General features: G+C 40.6%; 1 protein-coding gene across 1 annotated transcript; it reads right to left on the bottom strand.

The window, feature by feature from the left end:
- Window positions 1-1,800: 1,800 nt before the first annotated feature.
- Window positions 1,801-19,774, bottom strand: ZNF709 (zinc finger protein 709). Its single transcript, XM_020283912.2, is given in 4 exon segments — window positions 1,801-6,381; window positions 6,756-6,816; window positions 7,021-7,147; window positions 19,619-19,774. Coding segments are annotated over 4 exon segments (1,983 nt in total). The 5' UTR covers window positions 19,622-19,774; the 3' UTR covers window positions 1,801-4,589.
- Between the last annotated feature and the right edge of the window lie 4,326 nt (window positions 19,775-24,100).

Raw genomic sequence — 24,100 nt, 5'->3', positions numbered from 1 at the left:
CTGGTCTTAAGTGATCCTCCTGCCTCAGCCTCCCAAGTAGCTGGAACTACAGGCATGTGCCACCATGCCTGGCTAATTTTTTCTATATATTTTTAGTTGGCCAATTAATTTCTTTCTATTTTTATTTATTTATTTATTTTTAATTTCTTTCTATTTATAGTAGAGACGGGGGTCTCACTCTTGGTCAGGCTGGTTTTGAACTCCTGACCTTGAAGGATCCACCCACCATGGCCTCCCAGAGTGCTAGGATTATAGGCACAAGCCACCACGCCTGGCCTGATTCCATCTTCTATGATGAAAAATAAATAAATAAATAATTTTAAAAAGGGCAGAGAATTATGGGAATATAGCAATACAGAAGCATGAGGAATGTTTCCCTAACTACACAATTACATTGGTGGCATCTCTCTTATGTAGGTATTTTGAGACTCTGGAGTGTATTGAAGGATTTGCAACTTCTAGGGAAAGAATTAGATGAAGAATTGTGGTTAACTGCAGTCAATATCAGCTCTTAGCACAGTACAGCTCTCCATCCCCTACTCCCAGGTTGGGGCAGGCAGTTCTTGCAGCTTATGAGAGCCACAGTGGGCAAAAAGGACCACTTTCCATATATTGGGGATTCATGCTCAGCTTGCTAATTGCTCCTTCTGATTACAGAAATGGAGACAAAAAGGTGAATGGTGTTTGTTGTATCTACCACTCATTGTTGCAAGCTCCTCAGCTCCAGCTGAAGTTACTCCAGTACATTTAAAAAGCTGGTGCCTTTTCTTCCTCTTCATTTTTCTTCCCATCCCCCCTCCATGGGGAGCCAGACATTGAAGACTAGATTATTTAAAAGCAAACACATATACAGAGGAAATTAAAATATCATTAAACATGCCCAGGGAAAGGTGAGGGCTCAGAAAAGACCTGAAAAGCCTCTAAGTTTACAGTTCAGGATGATCCTCAGCACAGAAACAGTCAACAATGATTAAAAAACAAAACAAAAAAAAACAGTAAACCTTGGGGAATGGGGACAATCTGATTTCCACAGTTGCCACAATATTAGATTCCAATGTCCAGTTTTTAACAAAAAATCATAAGGCTTACAATGAAACAGGAAAGTATGGCCCATTTAAAGAAAAAAAAACAACAAACAATACGTGGAAAAGATTTGATGGAGGATCTACTAAACAAAGACTTTTAAAAAATTGTCTTACACATGTTCAAACAATTAAAGGAAGATGGGAAGTGAAGGAAAAGATGTATGAACAAAATTAAAAATCATTACAGATAGATAACCTAAAAAGAAACCCAAAAAGTAATTGTGTGATTGATAAATGTAATAACTGGAAAGACAAATTCACAAAAGGGACACAAAGGTACACTTGAGCAAGCAAAAAAGTCAATCACTTGACCATAGAAAAATTGAAATTATTATGTTTAACTAATAAAAGGAAAAAAGATTAAAGAAAGTGAACAAAACTTAAGGGACCTGTGGGACCTGTCAGTCAGGCCAACATACTCATTTTGAAACTCTCAGCAGGAGAAGAGAGAAAGAAGAAGAATATTTGAAGAAAATAATGTCTGAAAACTCCCCAAATTTGATAAAAGACATGAATATAAACATTCAAGACTGAACAAAGTCCAATGAGGATGAACTCAAAGAAACGCAAAGTGAAACTATCTTTGTTTTTTGTGTGATTTAAAAGACTAAAATATTTTTAAAAATCAATTATTATCTAAAAACTAGTATTACTCTAACTTTGGTTTGAGACTCTAATTTTGTTTTTTACATAATTTTAAAGACTAATGCAGTAATAATTATTAGTTAATGTTTTTGGACCCACAATATATAAAAATGTAATTTTTGATATAATAACTAATTGGATTGAGATGGACAAATAAAGGAACAGAGTAGTTATATGTCATGAAAACTAAGCTGGCATCAATTCCAATTTCTGTAATAGTTTTAGGATGGTGGTAGTCACAATGTAAACAGCTATAGAATACACACAAAACGAAATGAGAGAGGTATGTAAACTTCCAATATAAAAAATCAACTAAACACAAAAGACAACCATAATGCAGGGAAAAAGGGGGGCCTGAAGTCTCCCCTTACCAGTAATTACTTTAAATATAAATAGATTATACTCTCCAATCCAAAGACAGAGATTGTACTTTAAAATTGAAAACATTAAGGTTTTCCCTAATTTTTATTGAGTAAAAACACCAGATGAAGTCACCTTACAGAAGCCCAAATCCCCAAATCATTTTGAGTACCCCCTTACTGATATTCCCAAGTCACTTATGGTTTGTGGTCATTCTGCTACTACAATTAATAACACCCCACTCTTGACTACAAGTGTTATCCTGTGGTCTTCAGCAAGAAGTCAATGAGACAATCATGATTTACATTTTTGGTATTATGAGGGCATAAGAAAGTGGTTTTATGAAAAAAATTGCTATATTAAGAATAAAAATTTAAAATTCTCCTTGGGGGGAAATACTTGATCTTGTATGCACATGATAATACTGACTCAGAATAATGATTGACAAAATTACAAACTTAATTTGAAAATCCATAATCATAATATAATATTTTAATATATCCTTACAGGAAAGGAAAAAGACAATAACTGATAGTGTACACATTATTTAAAAGCAGTTAATAAAATATTTCTAAGAAACATCTACAGAAGCTTTTAACAAAAACATGCACATCATTTTTAACCACATACAATGAAACAGAACTTTAAAACATACTGAGAAATTACATTAAACTGTCATAGGAAACACTGACAATCTGCTTGATATGAGGAAGGTGCTTATTCTTACATTGTAGGACTGGGTCAGTGTATTGACTGCACAACACAGTGGAGAAACAAGCTCTCATGTAGTTCTTTTAGACTTGCCACTGCAGCTGTCATCTTGGAATCAGAAACACATAGTCACTGGCAGTATTACAAAAACATGTGTTTACTATGTAAATTAAGACCTTAGACAAATTCAATCTAGAGATGAGGTGGGTCACAGCATCAGGGAATATTCCCAATCTTGAGAATCTAAATTAATTGCCTGGTGGACACATTAGAGTTTGTAGGAAAATCCAAACTGCAGTGGATCTTTGAGTGAAACCTAATCTGTGAAAAACTACATCTCTGAAAACATGGCAGTACAGCAGTTAGTGGTGGTTCTAAGAATACTTTTGATTGGCAGGGCAAAGCATCAGGAAAACTGGATGGAAGCAGGTGTCCCTGAAGCCCCTATGCATCCATCTGTGGTTAGCAATCCTGGCAAATGCCTTCTTAACTTCTGCCTTCCATATCTCCTGTAAGTAGGCTATTGGCAATTTATAACATGGAACCACAGAAGGATAGATTGTAGAAAACATAGATCACAATATACATATTAAATTAAAGTCGAAGAATGCCATTTCCATCAATAGATTATATTGTTCTGTCAAAGGTCTCTCTTCTTAATGCAAAGTCATCCAAATCACAGCCAGAAGGAATGTCATATAACAGAAAGCAAAAAACGAAAATAGTAAGTCAAATGGAGAATGTACTGTATGATGATAAGCTTTGCACACTCACAAAGTCATTACAACCAATTTTTAGCATGGAGGTCAGAATAAGGCTCCTGGCCCTCTGCCCCTAAAACTTCAGTCAGAAAGAAAGATGAAATATATATAGTGGGTAAGGGATCTCTAGTACCTGCCACACCAGGCCAGTAGGAAAAGCCTGACAATTACCAAATTGTCATTTTTCAATGGTCCTTTACTCATAGAACAATTTAAAAATTAAAACTACTTCCATACTAAAAGTATACTTCAATTTACTCATGAGTCCAACAGACTTCAAAACAGAAAGACAAAGTTTCAGTAACTGATTTAATGGAAAAACACTATCAATTAAACTTGAGTACTCCTGCTTAACAAAGGCATACAGAATTCTCTCGCCTTGGTGTTCATCATTAAAAGTAATAAATAGAAATCCATAGTCCAGAGATATCCTTTAAGAATGATAAACTGATAAAAACAATATGTTTACAAGTTTTATAACTTTTTTCATATTGTGAATTTTCTGGAACATATGTGAATTAATTTGCATCACGCTTTCCCATATTATCTACATTTATAGGATCCCTCCCTAGGGGGAGTTTTCACAAGTTTCAAGTTTCACACGAGGAGGGTATCTTATGAGCATTTGTTAAAATTGAGAACATTCTGTTATTTCTCACTTTTTAAGGATTGCCATCCAGTGTGCATTCTCACATATTTTGTAAGGATGTGGACCAACTGAAGGCTTTCTCACACTGCCTATATTCAAGAAGTTGCTCTCCAGTGTGAGTCTGTTCATCATTTCCAAAGAAACTGAGATATCTAAAGGTTTTTCCACATTTTTTACATGTATAGGGTTTTTCTCCAGTGTGCCTTCTCATGGTCTTTGAAAGGTTAGGTGACCACTGAAGGCTTTTCCCCTATTGCTTACATTTGTAAGTTTTCTGTCCACTATGAGTTCTTTCTGGTATTTACACCTAGAGAGTTGAAAGTTTTCCCACATTTTGTATTCACAGAGTTTCTCTGTGGCATGAGTCCTTTCATGTCTTCAAAAGGTAATGGGACAATTTAAAGCTTTCCCACATTGTTTACATTTGTAGTGTTACTCTCCAGTATGAGTTCTTTCGTGTATCCGAAAGGAACGGGAACACTTAAAGGCTTTCCCGCACTGCTGACATTCATAGGGTTTCTCTCCAGTGTGAGTCCTTTCATGGATTCGAAAGGAGCGGGAACAACTGAAGGCTTTATCACACTGTTTACATTCATAGGGCTTCTCTCCACTATGAGTCCTTTCATGCATTCGAACAGAACTGGAACAACTGAAGGCTTTACCACATTGTTTACATTCATAAGGTTTCTCTCCAGTGTGAGTCCTTTCATGTATTCGAATAGAACTGGAACAACTGAAGGCCTTACCACATTGTTTACACTCATATGGTTTCTCTCCAGTGTGAGTCCTTTCATGCATTCTAAAGGAACTAGAACAACTGAAGGCCTTACCACATTGCTTACATTCATAGGGTTTCTCTCCTGTGTGAGTCCTTTCATGCATTCGAAATGAACTGGAAAAACTGAAAGCCTTACCACACTGTTTACACTCATACGGTTTCTCCCCTGTGTGAATTCTTTCATGCATTCTAAAGGAACTGGAACAACTGAAGGCTTTCCCACACTGCTTACACTCATAGGGTTTCTCCCCAGTGTGAGTCCTTTCATGTATTCGAACAGAACTGGAACAACTGAAGGCTTTACCACATTGTTTACATTCATGGGGCTTCTCTCCAGTGTGAGTCCTTTCATGCATTCTAAAGGAACTAGAACAACTGAAGGCTTTACCACACTGTTTACATTCATAGGGTTTCTCCCCTGTGTGAGTTCTTTCATGAATTTGAAAAGAACTTGGACAATCAAAGGCTTTCCCACATTCCTTACATTTATAAGGTCCATTTCCAGTGTGCATTATCATATGTCTTCGAAAGCTAGGAAGAGAAATGAATGCTTTCCCACATTCCTTACAATCATAGGGTTTCTCTCCTGTATGAATTCTCTCATGTTTTCGAAAGGAACTGGGAAAACTAAAGGCTTTTCCACATTTTTTACATTTATAGGGTTTTTCCCCAGTGTGAATCCTTTCATGACTTCGAAAGGATGTAGGACAACTGAGAGCTTTACCACACTGCTTACATTGATAAGGTTTTTCTCCAGTGTGTGTCCTTTCATGTATTTGAAAAGTTTGGTAATATCTGAAAGCTTTCCCACATTGTTTACATTCATAGGGTTTCTCTCCAGAGTGAGTTCTTTCATGGTTTCGAAATGAACTGGGATGACTGAAGGTTTTCCCACATTCTTTACATTTATAAGGTTTCTCTCCTGTGTGCATCCTCATGTGTCCTCGAAAAGTTGTATGATAAATGAAGGCTTTTCCACATTCCTTACATTCATAGGGTTTCTCTCCAGTATGAGTTCTTTCATGTATTTGAAAGGAACTGGGCCAACTGAAAGCTTTACCACATTGTTTACATTCATAGGGTTTCTCTCCAGTGTGAGTTCTTTCATGTATTCGAAATGAGCTTCGAAAGTTGAATCTTTTCCCACATTCCTTACATTCATATGACTTCTCTCCATATTTGTGATATCCATATGGTCTGTTTTCAGTATGAGATCTCATGTGCCTCTTAAGAGATGAATGGCACATATATACTTTTTCACACACACTGCATTCATACGGTTTTACCCCAGTAAGAGTTCTCTTTTTCAGTTTAAGATTCGGAGTCTGACTGAAGGTTTCTTCAAATTGATTACCTTCTTTTCTCTTACAAAGTCTCTCTGCTGTATGACTTCTGTAAAAAATAAGCACATAATTACATTTTATTATGATTTTACAACTAATAATTATTAAAGATGTCACAATCATTAATAAGTAATAACTATCTTTTACTATTTTATGGGAAAGTGTATATAATTAACGCTCTGGAAGAGGACCACAGTGATTACTAAAACAGTGAAACTCATAATATGGAGTTTCTTAATACTGTTTTCAGGTGAACTATTATTCAAATACTGAACATCTATGCCATATTTATGAAACCTTTCTTGGTGAAAATTTTCTAAAAATAAACAAATATAAAAGTGGGCTTACTTGTTTGTTATTAAATTTTAATGACACACTAAAATTCTCTCATGAGACAGTACTTTTTTTGTGAGTACAACTCACCTTAGATGTCTCCCCTGGTTTTTGTACTGATCTTCAATGTTCTGGTCCTCCCATTTTTTCCCTAAAATGCAAACCCAGAAAAATTATTGTAAATTATCAGAAATTACAGAAAAAATATTAAATGCTAGGTCCAAGCTGAGCTGCTATTCTGCTTGATTTATTTACCAAAGTATTCCCTTTCCACATTCCAAATCTTGGAAATTTATTGATGAGCAGAACTACTTGTTCTCTAATTGACTAAGTGAGGGGAAAATTTCATTCTTACCTATAGAGGCCAAGTTAATGAAGGTTTCCTGCATCACATCTCTGTAGAGTTTCTTCTGAGAATGATCCAGCAGAGCCCACTCCTCCTGGGTGAAGTTCACAGCCACATCCTCAAATGCCACCAAGTCCTAAAACATCCCACATACGTGTACAGGAGAATGGGTAAGACTGACAGCATCGGGAATATATAACCTATTTATAAAAAGTTCACATATGATTCTGTGGTGTCCAAACATTTATTCTATATCTTGGTGGTTGGTACTGTGAATCTCTGTCCACACTCACTTCCTCATAAATTTAACACACCATGAATATGTGGAAATTATTTCTACATTTTTACTATGATCACTTCAAGTCTTACTGCTATCAAGTGACAGGATACATAGCATGTTGGAGAAATGCTATATGAATGATACAAATATAATATTTTAAGACCAGCAATTCCTTGTAAGAAAAATGTTTTTATCTCCTGCCTCATAATGCACCACATTACTCAGCATCCAGTGAAATACAGAGTCAAATCTGTATGAGGTTTTAATAAATAAATAATACTGAAGAACTGTAATTTTTTTCTTCTATTTCCTATGGTTACGCCTGAGAGACCAGGAGGGCTGTGGAAATCCACCTTGTATTAACATCCAACTGGCAACATTGTACTGAAGTATTATGGGCCAGATCCAACTGACTGAATGAAAATATTCTTTTAGAGAAGTATTAATTTTAATTTCTTGTATAATATTTATCACAGACACAGTGTTTCCTTTTTCTCCCTGTCCCATTTGATAGGGCTAGGAGGTTACTGGAATGTAAGAGCATAGGCAGAAGGAAGAAGGCACAGCAACTTGGATCTTCACAAAATCGCTATGCTCACAAACCTCAAGGTGGGTTCTTAGCAATTTTTAGCCCTCATAGGATTGAGCTTTACAACCATAGAAGTGTAAAAATAAAAACATAAAAAAGTAAATAAATAAAAAGAAAAATGAAAAAAAATCAAAAAGGGATTGAACTGATAAGATGCCAGAACAGCTCTTTCCCTCAGTATCCTGAGCCTTGCTGACCTTGAGGAACAGGTTAAGAGTTACAAGTTGCAAGGGAGTTGACTGAAGTCCATGATGGTTTCATTATGATTTTTGCCCATGATTACAAATATATAAAGGGTTCAGCAGTCCTGCCCTCCAAAAGAAATCACCTTTCTCCAGTTTCATAAAGAAGTGATTCCCAACCAGCCATTCTAGAAGCTGTCCTTCCAATGTCTCTCATTTTGTACTCCACAAGGTTCACAGTAGCATGAGATCCCAACACCTGAGCATAGGAATCCTTCAGATGCATAATTCCTCTATATGATGGTCTCTGAAAAAGATCACTAACCTACTGATGTCCATGTACAGGGGACAGAGAATAAGCTTCTCAATAGCAATTCTGATATTAGAATTTACCTATTTGGTAAAGTAAAAGGAGATTATCCATACTTCTCTTGTTGATGGGTTCAGGGAGTATAATGAGCTTCTCAGGTTAGCTCTAATTGTTCCTTGTATGGCTGATCTGTGTCACTTACTAAAAGAAAGTCCTACTACTTAGTGTACAGAAGAGAGTTTAACATTAGTAGGCCTTAGACTTCTTATCCTTAGAAATGCCCAATCACAAAGTTTGTCCTTCACCGGTATCTGGGAAGTGAGGACATCACCAACTTAAGTGACATGAGTGCCTTAGGGTACCTAAACTATTTACACAAACAATATAGGATGTACCAAAAGCCTGTTTTCCTTCTTAGAATCTGAATTTGTTTACATGCCAGAGGTTTCCTATTTGATCAGCCCCCAAAAAGCACTCTGAGCACTGAGTCGATAAAGATCTTCCCTGGTGCATGATATATACATGTCATACTTGTTGCTTGGGGAATTGAGCCCGTTCCATGTGATTACATTAGAAGAGAACATTTGGTGGTTTTCCTTCCTTTCCTCCAGAAAAAATACAACTAAATAAGCCTAAAGAAGAGGCCAAGTGCAGAGGCTCATGCCTGTAATCCCAGGACTTTTGGAAGCCAAGGAGAGGGATCACTTGAGGCCAGTAATTTGAGACCAGCCTGGACAAAATAGCAAGATCTTGTCTCTACAAAAATAGAAAAATAAGCTGGCATGGTGATGCATACCTACAGTACTAGCTACTCAGGAAGCTGAGATGGGAGGATTGCTTGAGCCCGAAGTAAGGGTATTATAATACTGCAATCCCCAACCCCTAGTATGTGGCCCAGTACCAGACCTTAGCCTGTTAGGAACCAGGCTGTGTGTAACCACCTGAGCTCCACCTACCCCACACACACACCCTCCACTCCTCTCAATTTTCCATGGAAAAATTGTCTTCCATGAAACTTAAGAACTGAGCCCCATAGAAGGAGGTGCGCAGTAGGCAAGAGAGCGAAGCTTCCTTTGCATTTACAGCCGCTCCCCATTGCTTGCATCATCGCCTGAGCTCTGCCTCCTGTCCCCACAGCCTGTGGAAAAATTGTCTTCCATGAAACTGGTCCCTGGGTCCCTGGCGCCAAAAAGGTTAGAGACCGACCACTGTTATAATATATACACCTGACCTTTCTGTAATTCTTATTATCACCTGCAAAGGTCAGTTGACCTGTACCCAAGGTTTGGTTCAGATGTCTAGCATGATGATACAACATTCACGCCAAGAGGGAATGAGTCAGTTCCTTAAGTGAGGTCTCTGAGGAGGGCTGGACAGGCCTCTCAGGCAGCTCTGCTTAATAACAGTGGAATACACTGAAAGAATTGCACGTTTAAGACCTTATTTAAGAAGTCTTTAGAGAACCCTGAAGATGATAGGGAAGACAAAAATACCAGAGGATATTTTAGCCTTTGACACCTACAGCTAAAGTAAGTAGTAAACATAATTTATTATTTACCTAAACACTAGAAGGATAAACCTAAAACTTCGCACTAAAGACCTGTTTATCTCAGTTCCTTCTTTCTAGTCCATCTTGCAACAAAAAATTACAAGGCATACTAAAAGGCTTTAAAAATACAATTTGAAGAGAGACGGAAAGCAAAAGAACCAGATTCAGATACAGCAGAGGTGTTAGAATTACCAGACAGAAATGTTTAGCCACCATGACTAATAAAGGCCCTAATGGAAATAGTGGACAAAACACACAGGAACAGATAGATAACGTAAGCAGGAGATGGAACCACTAAGAAAGAACCACAAGGGAATGTTAAGAATTAAAACAAAACAAAAACACTTCAATAGAAATGAAGAATGCCTTTTAGGAATCATCAATACAGTGGAAATATCTGAGGAAAAAACAAATCAGTGAGCCTAAAGAATAGTAAATAGAACCTTCCTAAACTGAAATGCATAGAGGAAAAAAACAAAAAAAAAAGACAGAACAGAATAGCAAAGTCCATGGGACAATTACAAAAGTGTAACATATACACAAGACTGCATAAAAGAGAAAAAAGAGACAAAAAAAGAAAGAGGATAATTGAAACAATGACTGAGATCTTCCCAAAATTAATCATAAGACACCAAATCACAGATCCAGGAAGGTCAGAGAACACTAAGCAAAATAAAAACCAAAAAGATGTACACCTGGGCACATCATTTTAAAATATAGAAAACCTAACGTAAAATGAAAATATTGAAAGAAGCCAGTAGGTAAAAAAAAAAAACAAAAAAAAAAAACATAGTTGTAAGGAACAAAGCTAAATTTAAAACTCAGACTTCTTTTCAGAAACCATGGAAGCAGGAAGAGTGTAGAATGAAATACTTAAAAGTATTTAAAGAAAGAACACTGCCTTTTAGAATTCTATATCAAGCAAAATTATCCTACAAAAATAAGGAAGAAGGATTTTCTGAGACAAACAAAAACTGAGGGAATTTGTCCCCAGTACACTTGCTTTGCAAAAAATGTTAAAATTAATTCATTACAAGAAGATAAATGATAAAGACATGTAGAGAATTTGAAAAAAAAAAGATGAAAGTAAAATGAAATCATTTGGTACTTGGTTTTCTTTTCTTTCCTTTTTTGTTTTTGTTTTTGTTGTTGTTGTTATTTTAGGGACAGAGTCTCACTCTGTTGCCGAGGCTGGAGTGCAGTAGCACAAGCATAGCTCACTGCAGCCTCAAATTCCTGGGCTCAAGAGATCCTCCCACCGTAGCCTCCTAAGTAGCTAGGACTACAGGTGTACATCACCATACCAGGTGAATTTTTTTAAAAAACTTTTTGTAGAGACAGGGTCTTCCTATGTTGTCCAGACTGGACTCAAACTCCCGGCCTCAAGCAATCCTCCTACCTACTAGGGCCTCCCAACGTGCTGGATGGAATTAGAAGTGTGAGCCACCCCAACTGGCCATTTTTAAATTAATCTGACAGATAAGAGTTTGTTTAAAATAATAACAACAATAATGTATACAAAGTTATACCTTATGGATACATGAAATGAATGCCAGCAACATTAGAAGTAACAGAGAGGAAGGAATCTGGAATACTCTGTTGTGAAGTACTTGCACAGCAAATAAACATGCATAGTGTTAACTGAAAGAGGACTTGGGTTAGTTGTACAAGTATATTGCTTAAGGAAACCACTAAAATTAATAAATATATATATTTAATTGATATGCAAAGAGAACAAAAAATGGACTCAGGTAAAATGCTCAGTTAAGGCCAAAGAAGTCAGAAAAAAGGTCAAAGACAAAAAAGAAACAAAGAATAAGGGCAATAGATAGAAACCAGGAAGATATATGGCAGATATTAATCCAATTATATCAATAATCATTTAAGCATCAATAGTGTAAATACAACAATAGAAGAAACTGTCATATAGTGAATTTAAAAATTACACCTCATTATATGTAGTCTCTAAGAAACATAGTTTAAATACAAGGCATAGATTAAAAGTTAAAGGATAGAGAAAGATATACCATGCTAACATTAATCAAGAAAATACTGGCATAGCTTTATAAAATTCAGACAAGGCAGACTTCAGACCAGGGAAAACTCACAGAGATAAAAAAAAAAGGGGGGGGCATTACAAAATGATAAAGGGCTCAGTTCTCTAAGATGTAGCAATCTTTATTGTATGTGTGCTTAATCACAGAGTGGCAAAATGCACAAGGCAAAAATTGATAGGACTGCAAAGAGAAATACATGAGTCCACTAGTATAGCTGGAAACTTTAACACCATTCTATCAGGAATTACAAGACCCTCCAGGCAGAAAATCAGGAGGGACAAGGTTGACTTGAATAGCACCACCAAACCAATGGATTTCATTGAAATCCATGGAATACTTCATCCAACTATAGCAGTATATACATTCTTCTGAAGTTTACAAGGAACATTTGGCAAGACAATTACACAGTGGGGAAAAAAACACAACAAAACAGAGAGAATAGGAATCATACACAATATGCTTCAGACCATAATGGCATTAATCTAGATATCAATAACAGATAGCTGGAAAGCTCTCCCAACAAATGCTTAGAGATTAACACTTTACTCAATGACACATGGCTCAAAGAAGAAATTTCAAGAGCAATGAAAAATTAAAGAGCAAATTAAGGCCAGGCACGATGGCTCACACCTGTAATCCTAGCACTCTGGGAGGCTGAAGTGTATGGACTGTTTGAGCTCAGAAGTTTGAGACCAGCCTGAGCAAGAGCAAAACCCTATCTCTACTAAAAATAGAAAGAAATTATCTGGACAACTAAAAATATATAGAAAAAATTAGCCAGGCATGGTGGCACATGCCTGTAGTCCCAACTACTCGGGAGACTGAGGCACCCAGGAGTTTGAGGTTGCTGTGAGCTAGGCTGACGTCATGGCACTCTAACCCGAGCAACAGAGTGAGACTCTGTCTTAAAAAAAAAAAAAAAAAAATCAATATATTTGACAAATGTATATTCAAGCTAACTAAAAAAGAGGGAACAGAAATTACTGATAATCACAAATGAAAGTGGGGAAAAATAAAAATGAAAACGCTATAGAGAAAATCCAACATATATTTATGATAAGAAACTGGGAATAAAGAGAACTTCCTCTTCAAGAAATCTGCAGCTAACATCATATATTTTAAAAAGAAAAAAAAATGTTGTGGAGATGGGGTCTTGCTGTGTTGTCCAGGCTGGTCTTGAACTCCTGGCCTAAACCAACCCTCCCATCTCAGCCTCCCAAAGTACTGGGATTACAGGGTGGGCCATGGCACCCAGCAACATCATGCTTAATAGTGAGAAACTAAGATGCTTTCCTGGTAAAATGAGGAACTAGGCAAAGATGTCCCCTCTTACCACTCCTATCAACGTTATACTCAAAGAATAATTAAGGCAATAAAACAAGAAAATATGCGATATACAGATTGGGAAGGAAGAAATATAACTGTCTTCTCTGCATATGACATGATTGTTTAATTAGAAAATGTCTGCCTGTAAACCTAGCACTCTTGGAGGTCAAGGCGGGAAGACTGCTTGAGATCAGGAGTTCGAGAACAGCCTGAACAAGAGCAAGACCCTGTCTCTACAAAAAATAAAAATAGGGAGGCCGAGGCGGGCGGATTGCTCAAGGTCAGGAGTTCAAAACCAGCCTGAGCAAGAGCGAGACCCCGTCTCTACTATAAATAGAAAGAAACTAATTGGCCAACTGATATATATATAAAAAATTAGCCGGGCATGGTGGCGCATGCCTGTAGTCCCAGCTACTCGGGAGGCTGAGACAGAAGGATCGCTCGAGCCCAGGAGTTTGAGGTTGCTGTGAGCTAGGCTGAGGCCACGGCACTCACTCTAGCCTGGGCAACAAAGCGAGACTCTGTCTCAAAAAAATAAAATAAAATAAAATAAAAATAAAAATAAAAATTAGCTGGGCATGGTGGTGTACACCTATCATCCCATATACTCTGGAGGCTTAGGCAGGAGGATTGCTTGAGCCCAGGCAGGAGTTTGAGGTTGCAGTGAGCAATGATGATGCCACTGCACTCTGGCCCAAGCAACAGAGCAAGACACTGTCTCAAAAAAAAAAAAAAAAAAAAAAAGAGAGAGAGAGAGAGAGAAAAGAAAGAAAGAAAGAAAGAACAGGCCAAACTAGGCTTTTAAAAGCACCGGGAATAATTACCCCTTTACTAAATAGGTTTCAATCTTTCAAGGCACTGTTGAATTGACATTGGCCCATAGTAACTAACTCAACTGGGGAGTAAGGTCAGTGGGGTCCCATTGTGTCAAACCAATTTGTAAGTGCAAAGACTTAATTAAAATTTTATTTATGACTCACTGGTTCAGAGCTTACCTGCTATGAGATATTTAGGACAATGGGTGATATGACATGAGGAATTTAGCAAGACAACAGATGATGATGGTTAAGGTGAGACACACCTAACTGTCCTCTATTTTATATTCAGAAACTCCCCTAAGATTATCAGGGGAGAGCTTGCTTAAATTTGGCAGGTCTCCTTGGCATAACTATAATTTGAGCCCCTAGTATTGGTTTACCCTATATAAAGTTTTGTCAATTAATGCATCATATGAGATGTTAAAATTAAGACAGACCCTATGATGTAGAGACACTTTTTATATTTTTTGTTGTGTAAATTCCTTTAGAACATTTCAGATTTCCAACTGGGCCAAATTATGAACCTTTGACCCACCATTTTTTCTTTTATTGCCTTCCTCTCTTCCTTCATATCTTGGATTTTGTTTGTTTGTTTGTTTTGTCCCTGGATCTATTTCAGGAGAGAAGGTGTCCTCTCTACTCTGATATTTATAAATTTTTCCCTCTAGAGAGCCACAAATCACTGTTATCAGGCTTAGGGGCTTCCCTCATTAAGATGGGTGCTTTATAGGGTTTAAGGACTCTGGGCTTCAGTTGGGTTTGAATAAACCCTTTGCAATGCTGCAGGGGAACCATGGGTATTATCCCCTATAATCCTGGGGGTCAGCATCCCAGCTGCAATAGAGGCAGGGCAGCAACAGCAGCAGCACTTAAGGGTCCTGATGAGCTCTGTGCTGTCAGGAGTGTAGACTCAGCCCACCATATAACGGCTGGTTTCCCTCTCTCTTTTCTTTCTCTGTTTTTAAAAAAAAAATTACTGCTCTTGCAGTAGTCTTCCTGTGAGTACCTTGCACACCAGGGCCATGCACGTAAGTAGTCACGGCTTCACTCTAAAACACACAGATAGGTCCAGGCCAAGACACACCACCCAGGTCCACTGTACGGAGGGTCCCAATCCTATCTTCTTGTTCCTAAATGCCAAGGAACTATGAAAACTGCTGACTCCAGTGAGCTGAACACTGAACCCAGATTTGGTAAGGTGCAACACGCAGACACAGAGCTCAAAGCAGCAGCTCAAAGTGCGTGCAGGCCCTTGGCAGCAGAGCAGGTTGGCAAGTCAGGACAAGAGAACACAGGCCCACGTGGTGGCAGTCAAGGTCTGGACAATATGCTCACAACACCAATTCCTACGGTCACCAGCAGACATGTGGTTCCAATGTTGACACAGCTTGTCCAGGTGTGCAGCACAAGAAGGGGGAAGAGTGAGCCTTATGATGTCCACAGCCAAAAGCAAAAAATGTGGATCTGACTACCCATTATAAGAACAAACATGAGTAAGTAAAACACGCACTTGCAAGTGCTTGTTTTTATTACAAAAAAAAAAAAAAAAAACACTGACAGGATGCTCAAAAAATTACCAAAAGTGGGTATTTGGGCATGGCTGGAGCAAGAGCACTGGAGTTGGCCCAGGATATGTTGGCATTGAGTCTTCTCAAGTTAGACTTTACCACTGTGGATTTTTTTGAACCTCTGCATGCATTAATTCTTGAAAACAAATAGATCAGTTTATATAAATCATATTTCACCACTTAATAATCTATATTTTTCATTCACTTACTTTTGCTGTTTGAAATTTAAAACTTTCTACATAGGAAACCATTCTAAGACTTAATCATTTAAATATTTATTTGTTTGTTTGTTTTGTCTCACTCTGTTGTCCAGGCTAGAGTACCATGGTGTCAGCTTAGTTCACAGCAACCTCAATCTCCTGGGCTCAAGTGATCCTCCTGCCTCAGCCTCCCGAGTAGCTGGGACTACAGGCATGTGCCACCATGCTTGGCTAATTTTTTCTATATATTTTAAGTTGGCCAGTTAATTTCTTTCTATTTTTAGTAGAGACGGGGTCACGCTCTTGCTCAGGCTGCTTTACAACTCCTGACCTTGAGCGATCCTCCCGCCTCAGCCTCCCAGAGTGCTAGGATTACAGGTGTGAACCATCGCGCCTGGCCAATCATTTAAATATTAACAGTTACCCAAGTGCAAACCATAAAAATGAAAATTTCCAAATGTCTTTCTAACTATGAAAAGCCGTAGCATAGTGTGTCCTTCCACTATGTCACACGGGGAGGCATTATCAGGAATGAGTAACATATTATAATGTATTAGGGTTTGGGCCTAATTTCTTAAATATATTAGAATTTTCAAAGATATGTATAAGCTTTGAGTAGTTTTCCTATATCAAATAAAAGAGAAATTCAATTGCACCTTCCTCTTCTCAGTAAAAATGGAATCCACTTGCAATAGGAATAGTATAGCCTTTTAAATTTCAAAGTACTCTAGGACATGCACATATGAAAACTGAACTAAAAATGAAAAGTGTACTGGAGAACATAAATACATCCATCTGTTATCTTGAAGTTCTCTTGCCCAAAGAAACAAATACTCTGTTTGGTTCCAGAATTTTCTTGCCTTAATCACATCATGTCTTTCAATCAACTTATATTTCAAGCCCAAGAAGCTAAAAAGCTTATATGTTCACACAGAGAGTAAAATTACAAAGTTTTAACACAAGTTAGAATTAAAGTGTTGCAATATTCAACAGATAAAGAAATCCAAAGAGGGAAAAACCCACAAATATTCTAATCGCCTCAGATAAGCAGTCTGCTTCCCCACAGTTCACAAGGACAAACTACATTAAGGACGTTAAACACATACACAAGCTTGGGGTCCACACTCTCCCTGTTGGGGTATAACCCCTAGAGAGGGGCAGTCCCTGGAGGAGGAGGACAAGGACACCCAGGCAGCCACAGGAATGGACTCTGGGAGCCCCACATGCCTTCCTCTTCCCAGGTGACAGGGGAATTGGCCCTTCAATTCTCACAAGCAAGAAAAGTCTCAGCTGGGTTCAGATTAAAGTTCTGACCCAAATGAACTCCCAAATTCATTAACCCTGAGTCCAGGAGACAGAACTCCTGACCTTTACAAATTTCTTAGTGTGGAAAAATTACACTGAGTGCACCTACACAACAGCTGCAAAACTCAAACCGGTGTTCTAAACATAGGCCCAGGGAAACCACAATGGCGACCTCAGAAGGGGCATCGCTCGCTCCCCCCACCCTAACCCTCAAGGTACATGTGGATCTTCAGCTTCTATCACTTGTGCTGTGCAGCTTCTCTTAGTGCAAAAGGCTCCTTCCATGGTGGGTGGGAGAAGCTGGGACACCTGCAGGGGGAGACTCCCCAGGAAGACCCAACTGGGCCTCCAATAACCTCCCTTTGTAGGCTCAAGGGTGGCTTTAGCTTAGAGTCACTGGCCTCAGCGTCTGTTCACCAGTCAAGTCGCCTGGACCAACACTGATTGATACACATACGTTCATTCATTCATTCATTCGCTCATTTATTTAGAGACAGGGTCTCACTGTCATTTCATTCATTCATTTACATATGTGGAGACAGGGTGCTCACTCAGTCACTCAGACTGAAGTACAGTGGTGTGATCACAGCTTACTGCAGCTTCAAACTCCCAGGCTCTGCTGGGCACAGTGGCTCATGTAATCCCAGCACTTTGGGAGGCTGAGGACAGGAGTTGAGGCCGAGCCTGGTCAACACAACAAGACCTCTTGTCACACACACACAAAAAAACACTCCTAGGCTTAAGCCATCCTCACACCTCAGCCTCCAGAGTAGATGGGACCAGAGGTGCCAGCTCTAATTTTTTGTAGAGATGGGGGTCTGGCTATGTTGCCCAGGTAAGTCTTAAACTCCTAACCTCTAATGATCCTTCAGTGCTGACATTTAAAAGAAACAAAAGTAATGTTTGAAGAAATCAACAAAATCACTCAAACCCATTATGTACCTATAAAAAAGGGAAGAAAGTTGTAAGACACTTTCTAGCTCAACAAGAAAACCCACAAGTAACTATCCCTTTGCAGTGGCTCATGCCTGTCATTCTAGCACTCTTGGAGGCCGAGGCAGGAGGATTGCTTAAGCTCAGGAGTTCGAAACCAGCCTGAGCAAGAGACCCCATCTCTATAAAGAAAAAAATTAGCCAAGCATGGTGGCGGGTGCCTCTAATCCCAGCTTCTCAGGAGGCTGAGACAGGAGGATCACTTGAGCCCAGGAGTTTGAGATTGCTGTGAGCTGTGTTGATGCCACTGCACTCTAGCCCGGATGACAGAGCAAGACTGTGTCTCGGAAAAAAAAGAAAGAAAGAAAGAAAATGAAGCTGTCAGTCAATCATTATTTCCATGGTAAGAAATAGTTTGGTAAACAATCCTATTTGAACAATTCTGTGTGTTGTAAATCAAAGCCTTGTAATTCCATTTGAAATCACCCAAAAGGAAATAAACAGACCTCAGAAACTTACTACACATCCTCCGGAGAAGAAAAAAGAGAAACAAGAATTTTTAACAAATGCAACATAATACTTGGATATTTTATTTTTTCTGAAACTCACCTCTTTTAAATCCCCTCTCAAGATCTCTTGGTTACGTTTATTCTACGTTTATTGAAAAAATGAGACTCTGGTAAGTGCATAAATCTTTTCAAGGTGACAAACCCTGCGAGGGGCAGTGCTGACCTGGAACCTGGCCTGAAAGGTTAGATTACCCAGGAAATTTTCCAGAGGAACCTCAACCTAGAGGAGCTCCCCTAGGATGTCAGGTCCCAGGAGAGATGCCGGGAGGAAAAGCGCAAGTATTTCACACAACGTAGCTCCAGGTGCCTATATTCTACTTTGTTTTCATGCAAATATCCAAAAACATCGATTAAATCTTTTTTTTAAAAAAAGTACCATTCATTCCTCTGTGGAAAATGATAATTAGAATACGTCGATGGCTGACATGCACCACGGAGGACAAACAGTTGATAATGACGTTGTGAATTGGAGAGAAGCAGCTGGCATCATTTGGGAACTCGGGAGGGATCTGGAAATTGAGGGATTTAGGGTCAGCCCTAAAAAGAGCTAGGCTGAGGGACTCGGCCATGGATTTGAGACCTTGGGAAACTCAGGGGTAAGCAGGTCTTCCTCTGGGAGACAGAAGGGACTGGGGGCCCCGCAGGCCGCACACCCCGCGTCGGGCCCCCCACACGACCCTCCCGCCGTCACCGCACAATCTGGGGACGCACAGGGCCGGGGCCGAGGTCGCCGCGCAGGGACGGGACGGGGCGCCCGGGGCCGGCTGCCGGCCCGGCCCCACCCCGCGGGCCGGAGCTGCACCGGCGGCGACGCGGGTCCGTAGACTACCGAGCGGACCGCGGGGAGGCCCGGGTCCCGCCACGGCCGGTTCCGACCAGCCCCTCCTCGCGGCCTGGGGGACCCCGGCCCCGCGCACTCACCATTTCCCGGCTCCCGGGGTGTCCCGGCGTCCTCCCCGCGGCTCCCGCGGCGCGTACCGGTCGCAGCGCCACCCGAGGCCCTGCCGGGGCTGGCAGACCCGAGGCCGCGCGCAGCCCGAGCCGCCCGCTACGTCCCCGCCGCCAGCGCAGCGTCGCCCCCCACCCGCGCCGCGCCTCCCCGGCGGCGCCTCTGATTGGATGGTCAGAGCGCAAGCCCCGCCTCCTTGGCCTGATTGACAGCCGGGCCGGAAGTCGCGTAGCTGAGCCCACCCCGCGTTCGCCCGGGGCCAGGCATCTGTCACTGCCGCGGCTATTTGCTCGGACACCGGTGTCTGCCAGCAGCTCCTGCTGAGCGCGCAGACACCAGTGTGCGCAGGGTATTCTAGACTCAGTTTCCAGATAAAGCGAGGCCTTTTGTCCAGAGCTGGGGGGAGACGGGGAAGGGGAGGTGCAGGGGGGAGGGGGGAAGGTCACCCCAGACTGGGAGGGCCAGATGCCCTCCCAAGGTTAGCTTAAGGCTGTGAGGCCATTCATGGACTTGTGGCCCTTGTTTACAAATGCAGACACTCAAAAGTGACCTCATCATCTGTAACAAAGCATCTGGCTACATTTTGATCTTTGACAGTTGACAGGGTTGAGGCTTACACCCATCCCTTCTTCACCCCCAACACATCCGGCACTTTAGAAAAGGAATCCCTAGAACTCCTTAGCATTTAGCTCTAGTAGGAAGTTAGGTTTTTTGTTTTGTTTTAGAGGCAGGGTCTCTCTCTGTCACCCAGGATGGAGTGTAATGGCCAAATCATAGCTCACTGCCGCCTGGAGCTCCTGGCCTCAAGAGATCCTCCTGCCTCAGTCTTCCAAGTAGCTGGGACTACAGGTATCCGTGGCCCTCGGTCAATTTTATTTTTTGTAGAGACCAGAGTCTCACTACATTGCCTAACCTGGTCTCGAACCCCTGGCTTCAAGCCATCCTCCTACCTGGACTGGGATTACAGGTGTGAGCCACAGCTCCCAGTTTCTAGTGGGAAGCCTGAATCCCATAGACCTAGCCTGAGCAGAGGAGGTCTCAGTCCAACCTCAAGCCATGAAATGTGTTCAGTAAAACCATGAAGTGTACATTTTGCACTGGAAAGGTATTTATTTTGAATTTATTTATTTTTGACTGTGTTCCTGGAGAACTTTGAAATGTAAGCAGCTATCTTGTCCATCAGGCAATTAATTCCTATTTTCAGTGACTTTACAAAAAAACAATAAAAGGTCATGTAAATTTGGAATGCTCATGGAAACTCAATACGTTTAAGAAATTGCATCAAAACTGCTAATGTGGCCGGGCGCGGTGGCTCACACCTATAATCCTAGCACTCTGGGAGGCCGAGGGGGCAGACCGTTTTAGCTCCAGAGTTTGAAACCAGCCTGAGCAAGAGTGAGACTCCGTCTGTACTAAAAAAACAGAAATTAGCTGGCCAACTAAAAATATATAGAAAAAATTAGCCAGGCATGGCGGCACATGCCTGTAGTCCCAGCTACTCGGGAGGCTGAGGCAGAGGATTGCTTGAGCCCAGGAGTTTGAGGTTGCTGTGAGCTAGGCTGATGCCACAGCACTCTAGCCTGGGCAACAGAACAAGACTCTGTAAAAAAAAATTTAAAAATTAAAAAACTGCTAATGTACCCAGGTGCCGTGGCTCACACCTGTAATCCCAGCACTCTGGGAGGCCCAGAAGGGAGGATCACTTGAGGTCAGGAGTTGGAGAGAGATCAGCCTAAACAACATAGTGAGATTCCCGTTTCTATAAATACATACATAAATAAATAGATTAAAACCTCCTAATGCATTTGTTTATTTAAATGGCTTGAGATATGCACATACTATGCCATGCACTCCTTTAAAGTGTAGAATTCAATGGTTTTCAGTATATTCACAGATAACCTGAAAACATCACCACAGTTACTCTTAGAACATTTCATTACCTCAAAAAAGAAACCCCTGGACCCCTTAGCTATCATTCCCCTATCTTCTCATCTTCCTCCTCCAAGTCCTAGCCCTAGGCAAACACTAATTTACTTTCTGTTGCTATATAGGTTTTCCATTCTGGACCTGAAATGGAATCATATAATATATGTTGTGATTAACTTCATTCACTTAGCATAATTGTTTCAAGGACATTCATGTTGGCGTATGCATCAATACTTCATTTGTTTTTATAGAAAAACAATATTTCACAGTATGGACATAGCACATTTTGTTTATCCATTCATCCATTAATGGACATTTGAGTTTTTTCCAACTTTTAACTTTTTTTTTTGAGACAGTGTCATTCTGTTGCCTGGGCTAGAGTGCCGTGTTGTCAGCCTAGCTCACAGCAACCTCAAACTCCTAGGCTCAAGCAATCCTTCTGCCTCAGCCTCCTGAGTAGCTGAGAGTACCATGCCAAGCTAATTATTTATTTTATTTTTTAATTCTCCAACTGATTTCTATATTTTTAGTAGAGAGGGGGTTTCACTTTTGTTCAGGCTGGTCTTGAACTCCTGGGCTCAAATGATCTGCCCGCCTCAGCCTCCCAGAGTGCTACAATTACAGGTGTTAGCCACCACGCCCAGCCTGCACATACTTCTTAAAAAGAAGAGGAAACACAGATAATAAAATGGAAACATTTTCTCCATCTCTTTATTGTCATTGCTGAACCTCCAGAGAACTTTTCTTCCTATAGCATCCTCTGATTGAGGATGCTACTGCTAGCAGTGGTTTTTGTTGTATTATTCACACTGGTTGAACAATGGGCCCTCCCTTTCTCTTTCCACTCAGATCACTCGATTGGATCTTCCCTCAGCTTCCATCTCTGTATCAGATGGGCTCTAGAGACACTTCTCTGCCCTTGGGAGTGGTGGAGTTATTGCTGCATTTTGGGTGGATTAAGATGGAGCTGTTTGTCTCATGATATCAAAGATGAGCAATTCCTTTTTTCTTTTTTTTCCTTTTTACACAGCTGATTGGACTGAAAAAGATGAGCAATTCCTCTGGGAATTGAGAGAGGAAGTGATCAAAAATGGTATCTGTGCATACTTTACAAAGAGGATGCCTGGCAGGAAGTGATTCCAACCATTGTCAGAATAAACTTTTCTCTCCTGTTATTGATTCACCTGCCAGTGTGATTACCATTTATATAGACACACTTTCTCTGACAAGCCTCAGTAAAGTTGAAATAACGCAATCATAAGAAAGGTGTGGGCCAGGCGAGGTGGCTCACGCCTGTAATCCTAGCACTCTGGGAGGCCAAGGCGGGCGGATTGCTCAGGATCAGGAGTTCGAAACCAGCCTGAGCAAGAGCAAGACCCCGTCTCTACTATAAATAGAAAGAAATTAATTGGCCAACTAATACATACATAGAAAAAGTTAGCCGGGCATGGTGGCACATGCCTGTAGTCCCAGCTACTCGGGAGGCTGAGGCAGGAGGATTGCTTGAGCCCAGGAGTCTGAGGTTGCTGTGAGCTAGGCTGACACCATGGCACTCACTCTAGCCTGGGCAACAAAGCGAGACTCTGTCTCAAAAAAAAAAAAGAACCAGTGTGGAGGATGCCCAATGAAAGACACAGAAACTCAAGCCATCGAATAGGGACAGGAAATAAACTGTCAACTGCCAAAAGGCACTGCCACTGCTGTCTGTCCCAGGAAACTAAAAGCCCCAGTTAGTGCTTGATTTGCCATGTTACTCAACCCAAACACAAGGGTGATGTGATAGGTCGAACTATATGAACATAATTTCATGCCACGGATAAGGGGCAGCTGGAATCTAAGCTGATTCCTAACTCAGAGGAATCACAGGAAAAGTAGTATTTCCATATATCACTGGACATCTGAAGCTGTCACGTTCAGGGGTTTCATGTGGTCCTAGCTAAACACCTTCCACAGAAGGGACTTCTCCCCTTCTGTGCAATTCATGTCAAAGATGAGCCTCACACACCGTCTAACGCTCACACAGTTCATTCTGGCAGGGCTATTACAAGACCGATAGTGGAAGCAGATCCATGTCACAGGCAAGACACAGTCAGGGGTCAGATGGCTGACTGATTGAGAGAATCTCTGTCCAGAGACCATTCTGAGTTTCTGGGAGTCTTCTCTGTTTCTTACCTGTATTCAGTCTGGGTCAGTCACAATGTGTTTCCTTCATAAACGTTGTTTAAGCTATTCTTGTAAGGGTAAGCTTTGTTTTAAGGTTTATGGAAGTTGCATCTGTGCTGAGGTGGCCTTGTCTCCTGGAAACCTCTGGGCCAAGTTGCATCATATTGACAAATGACACATAGTGTTGCCCCTGTGAGATGCCCAAGTGGGCCTTGTAGCCTTATAGCTTGCATCTGACAGAATACTATACTGATGGTGTTATGACTCAATGATGAACACTAGAGCAATCACAAACAAGCACAAGGAAAATAAGTCATCCTAATTTGCAAATAAAAATTGAGTGAATTTACTGACCTTCAATTAAA

The sequence above is a fragment of the Microcebus murinus genome, chromosome 27 (genome assembly GCF_040939455.1).
Source record: "Microcebus murinus isolate Inina chromosome 27, M.murinus_Inina_mat1.0, whole genome shotgun sequence".
NCBI lineage: Eukaryota > Metazoa > Chordata > Mammalia > Primates > Cheirogaleidae > Microcebus > Microcebus murinus.
Note: the sequence above shows the minus strand (reverse complement) of the source record. Positions and strands in the feature narration are given on the sequence as shown.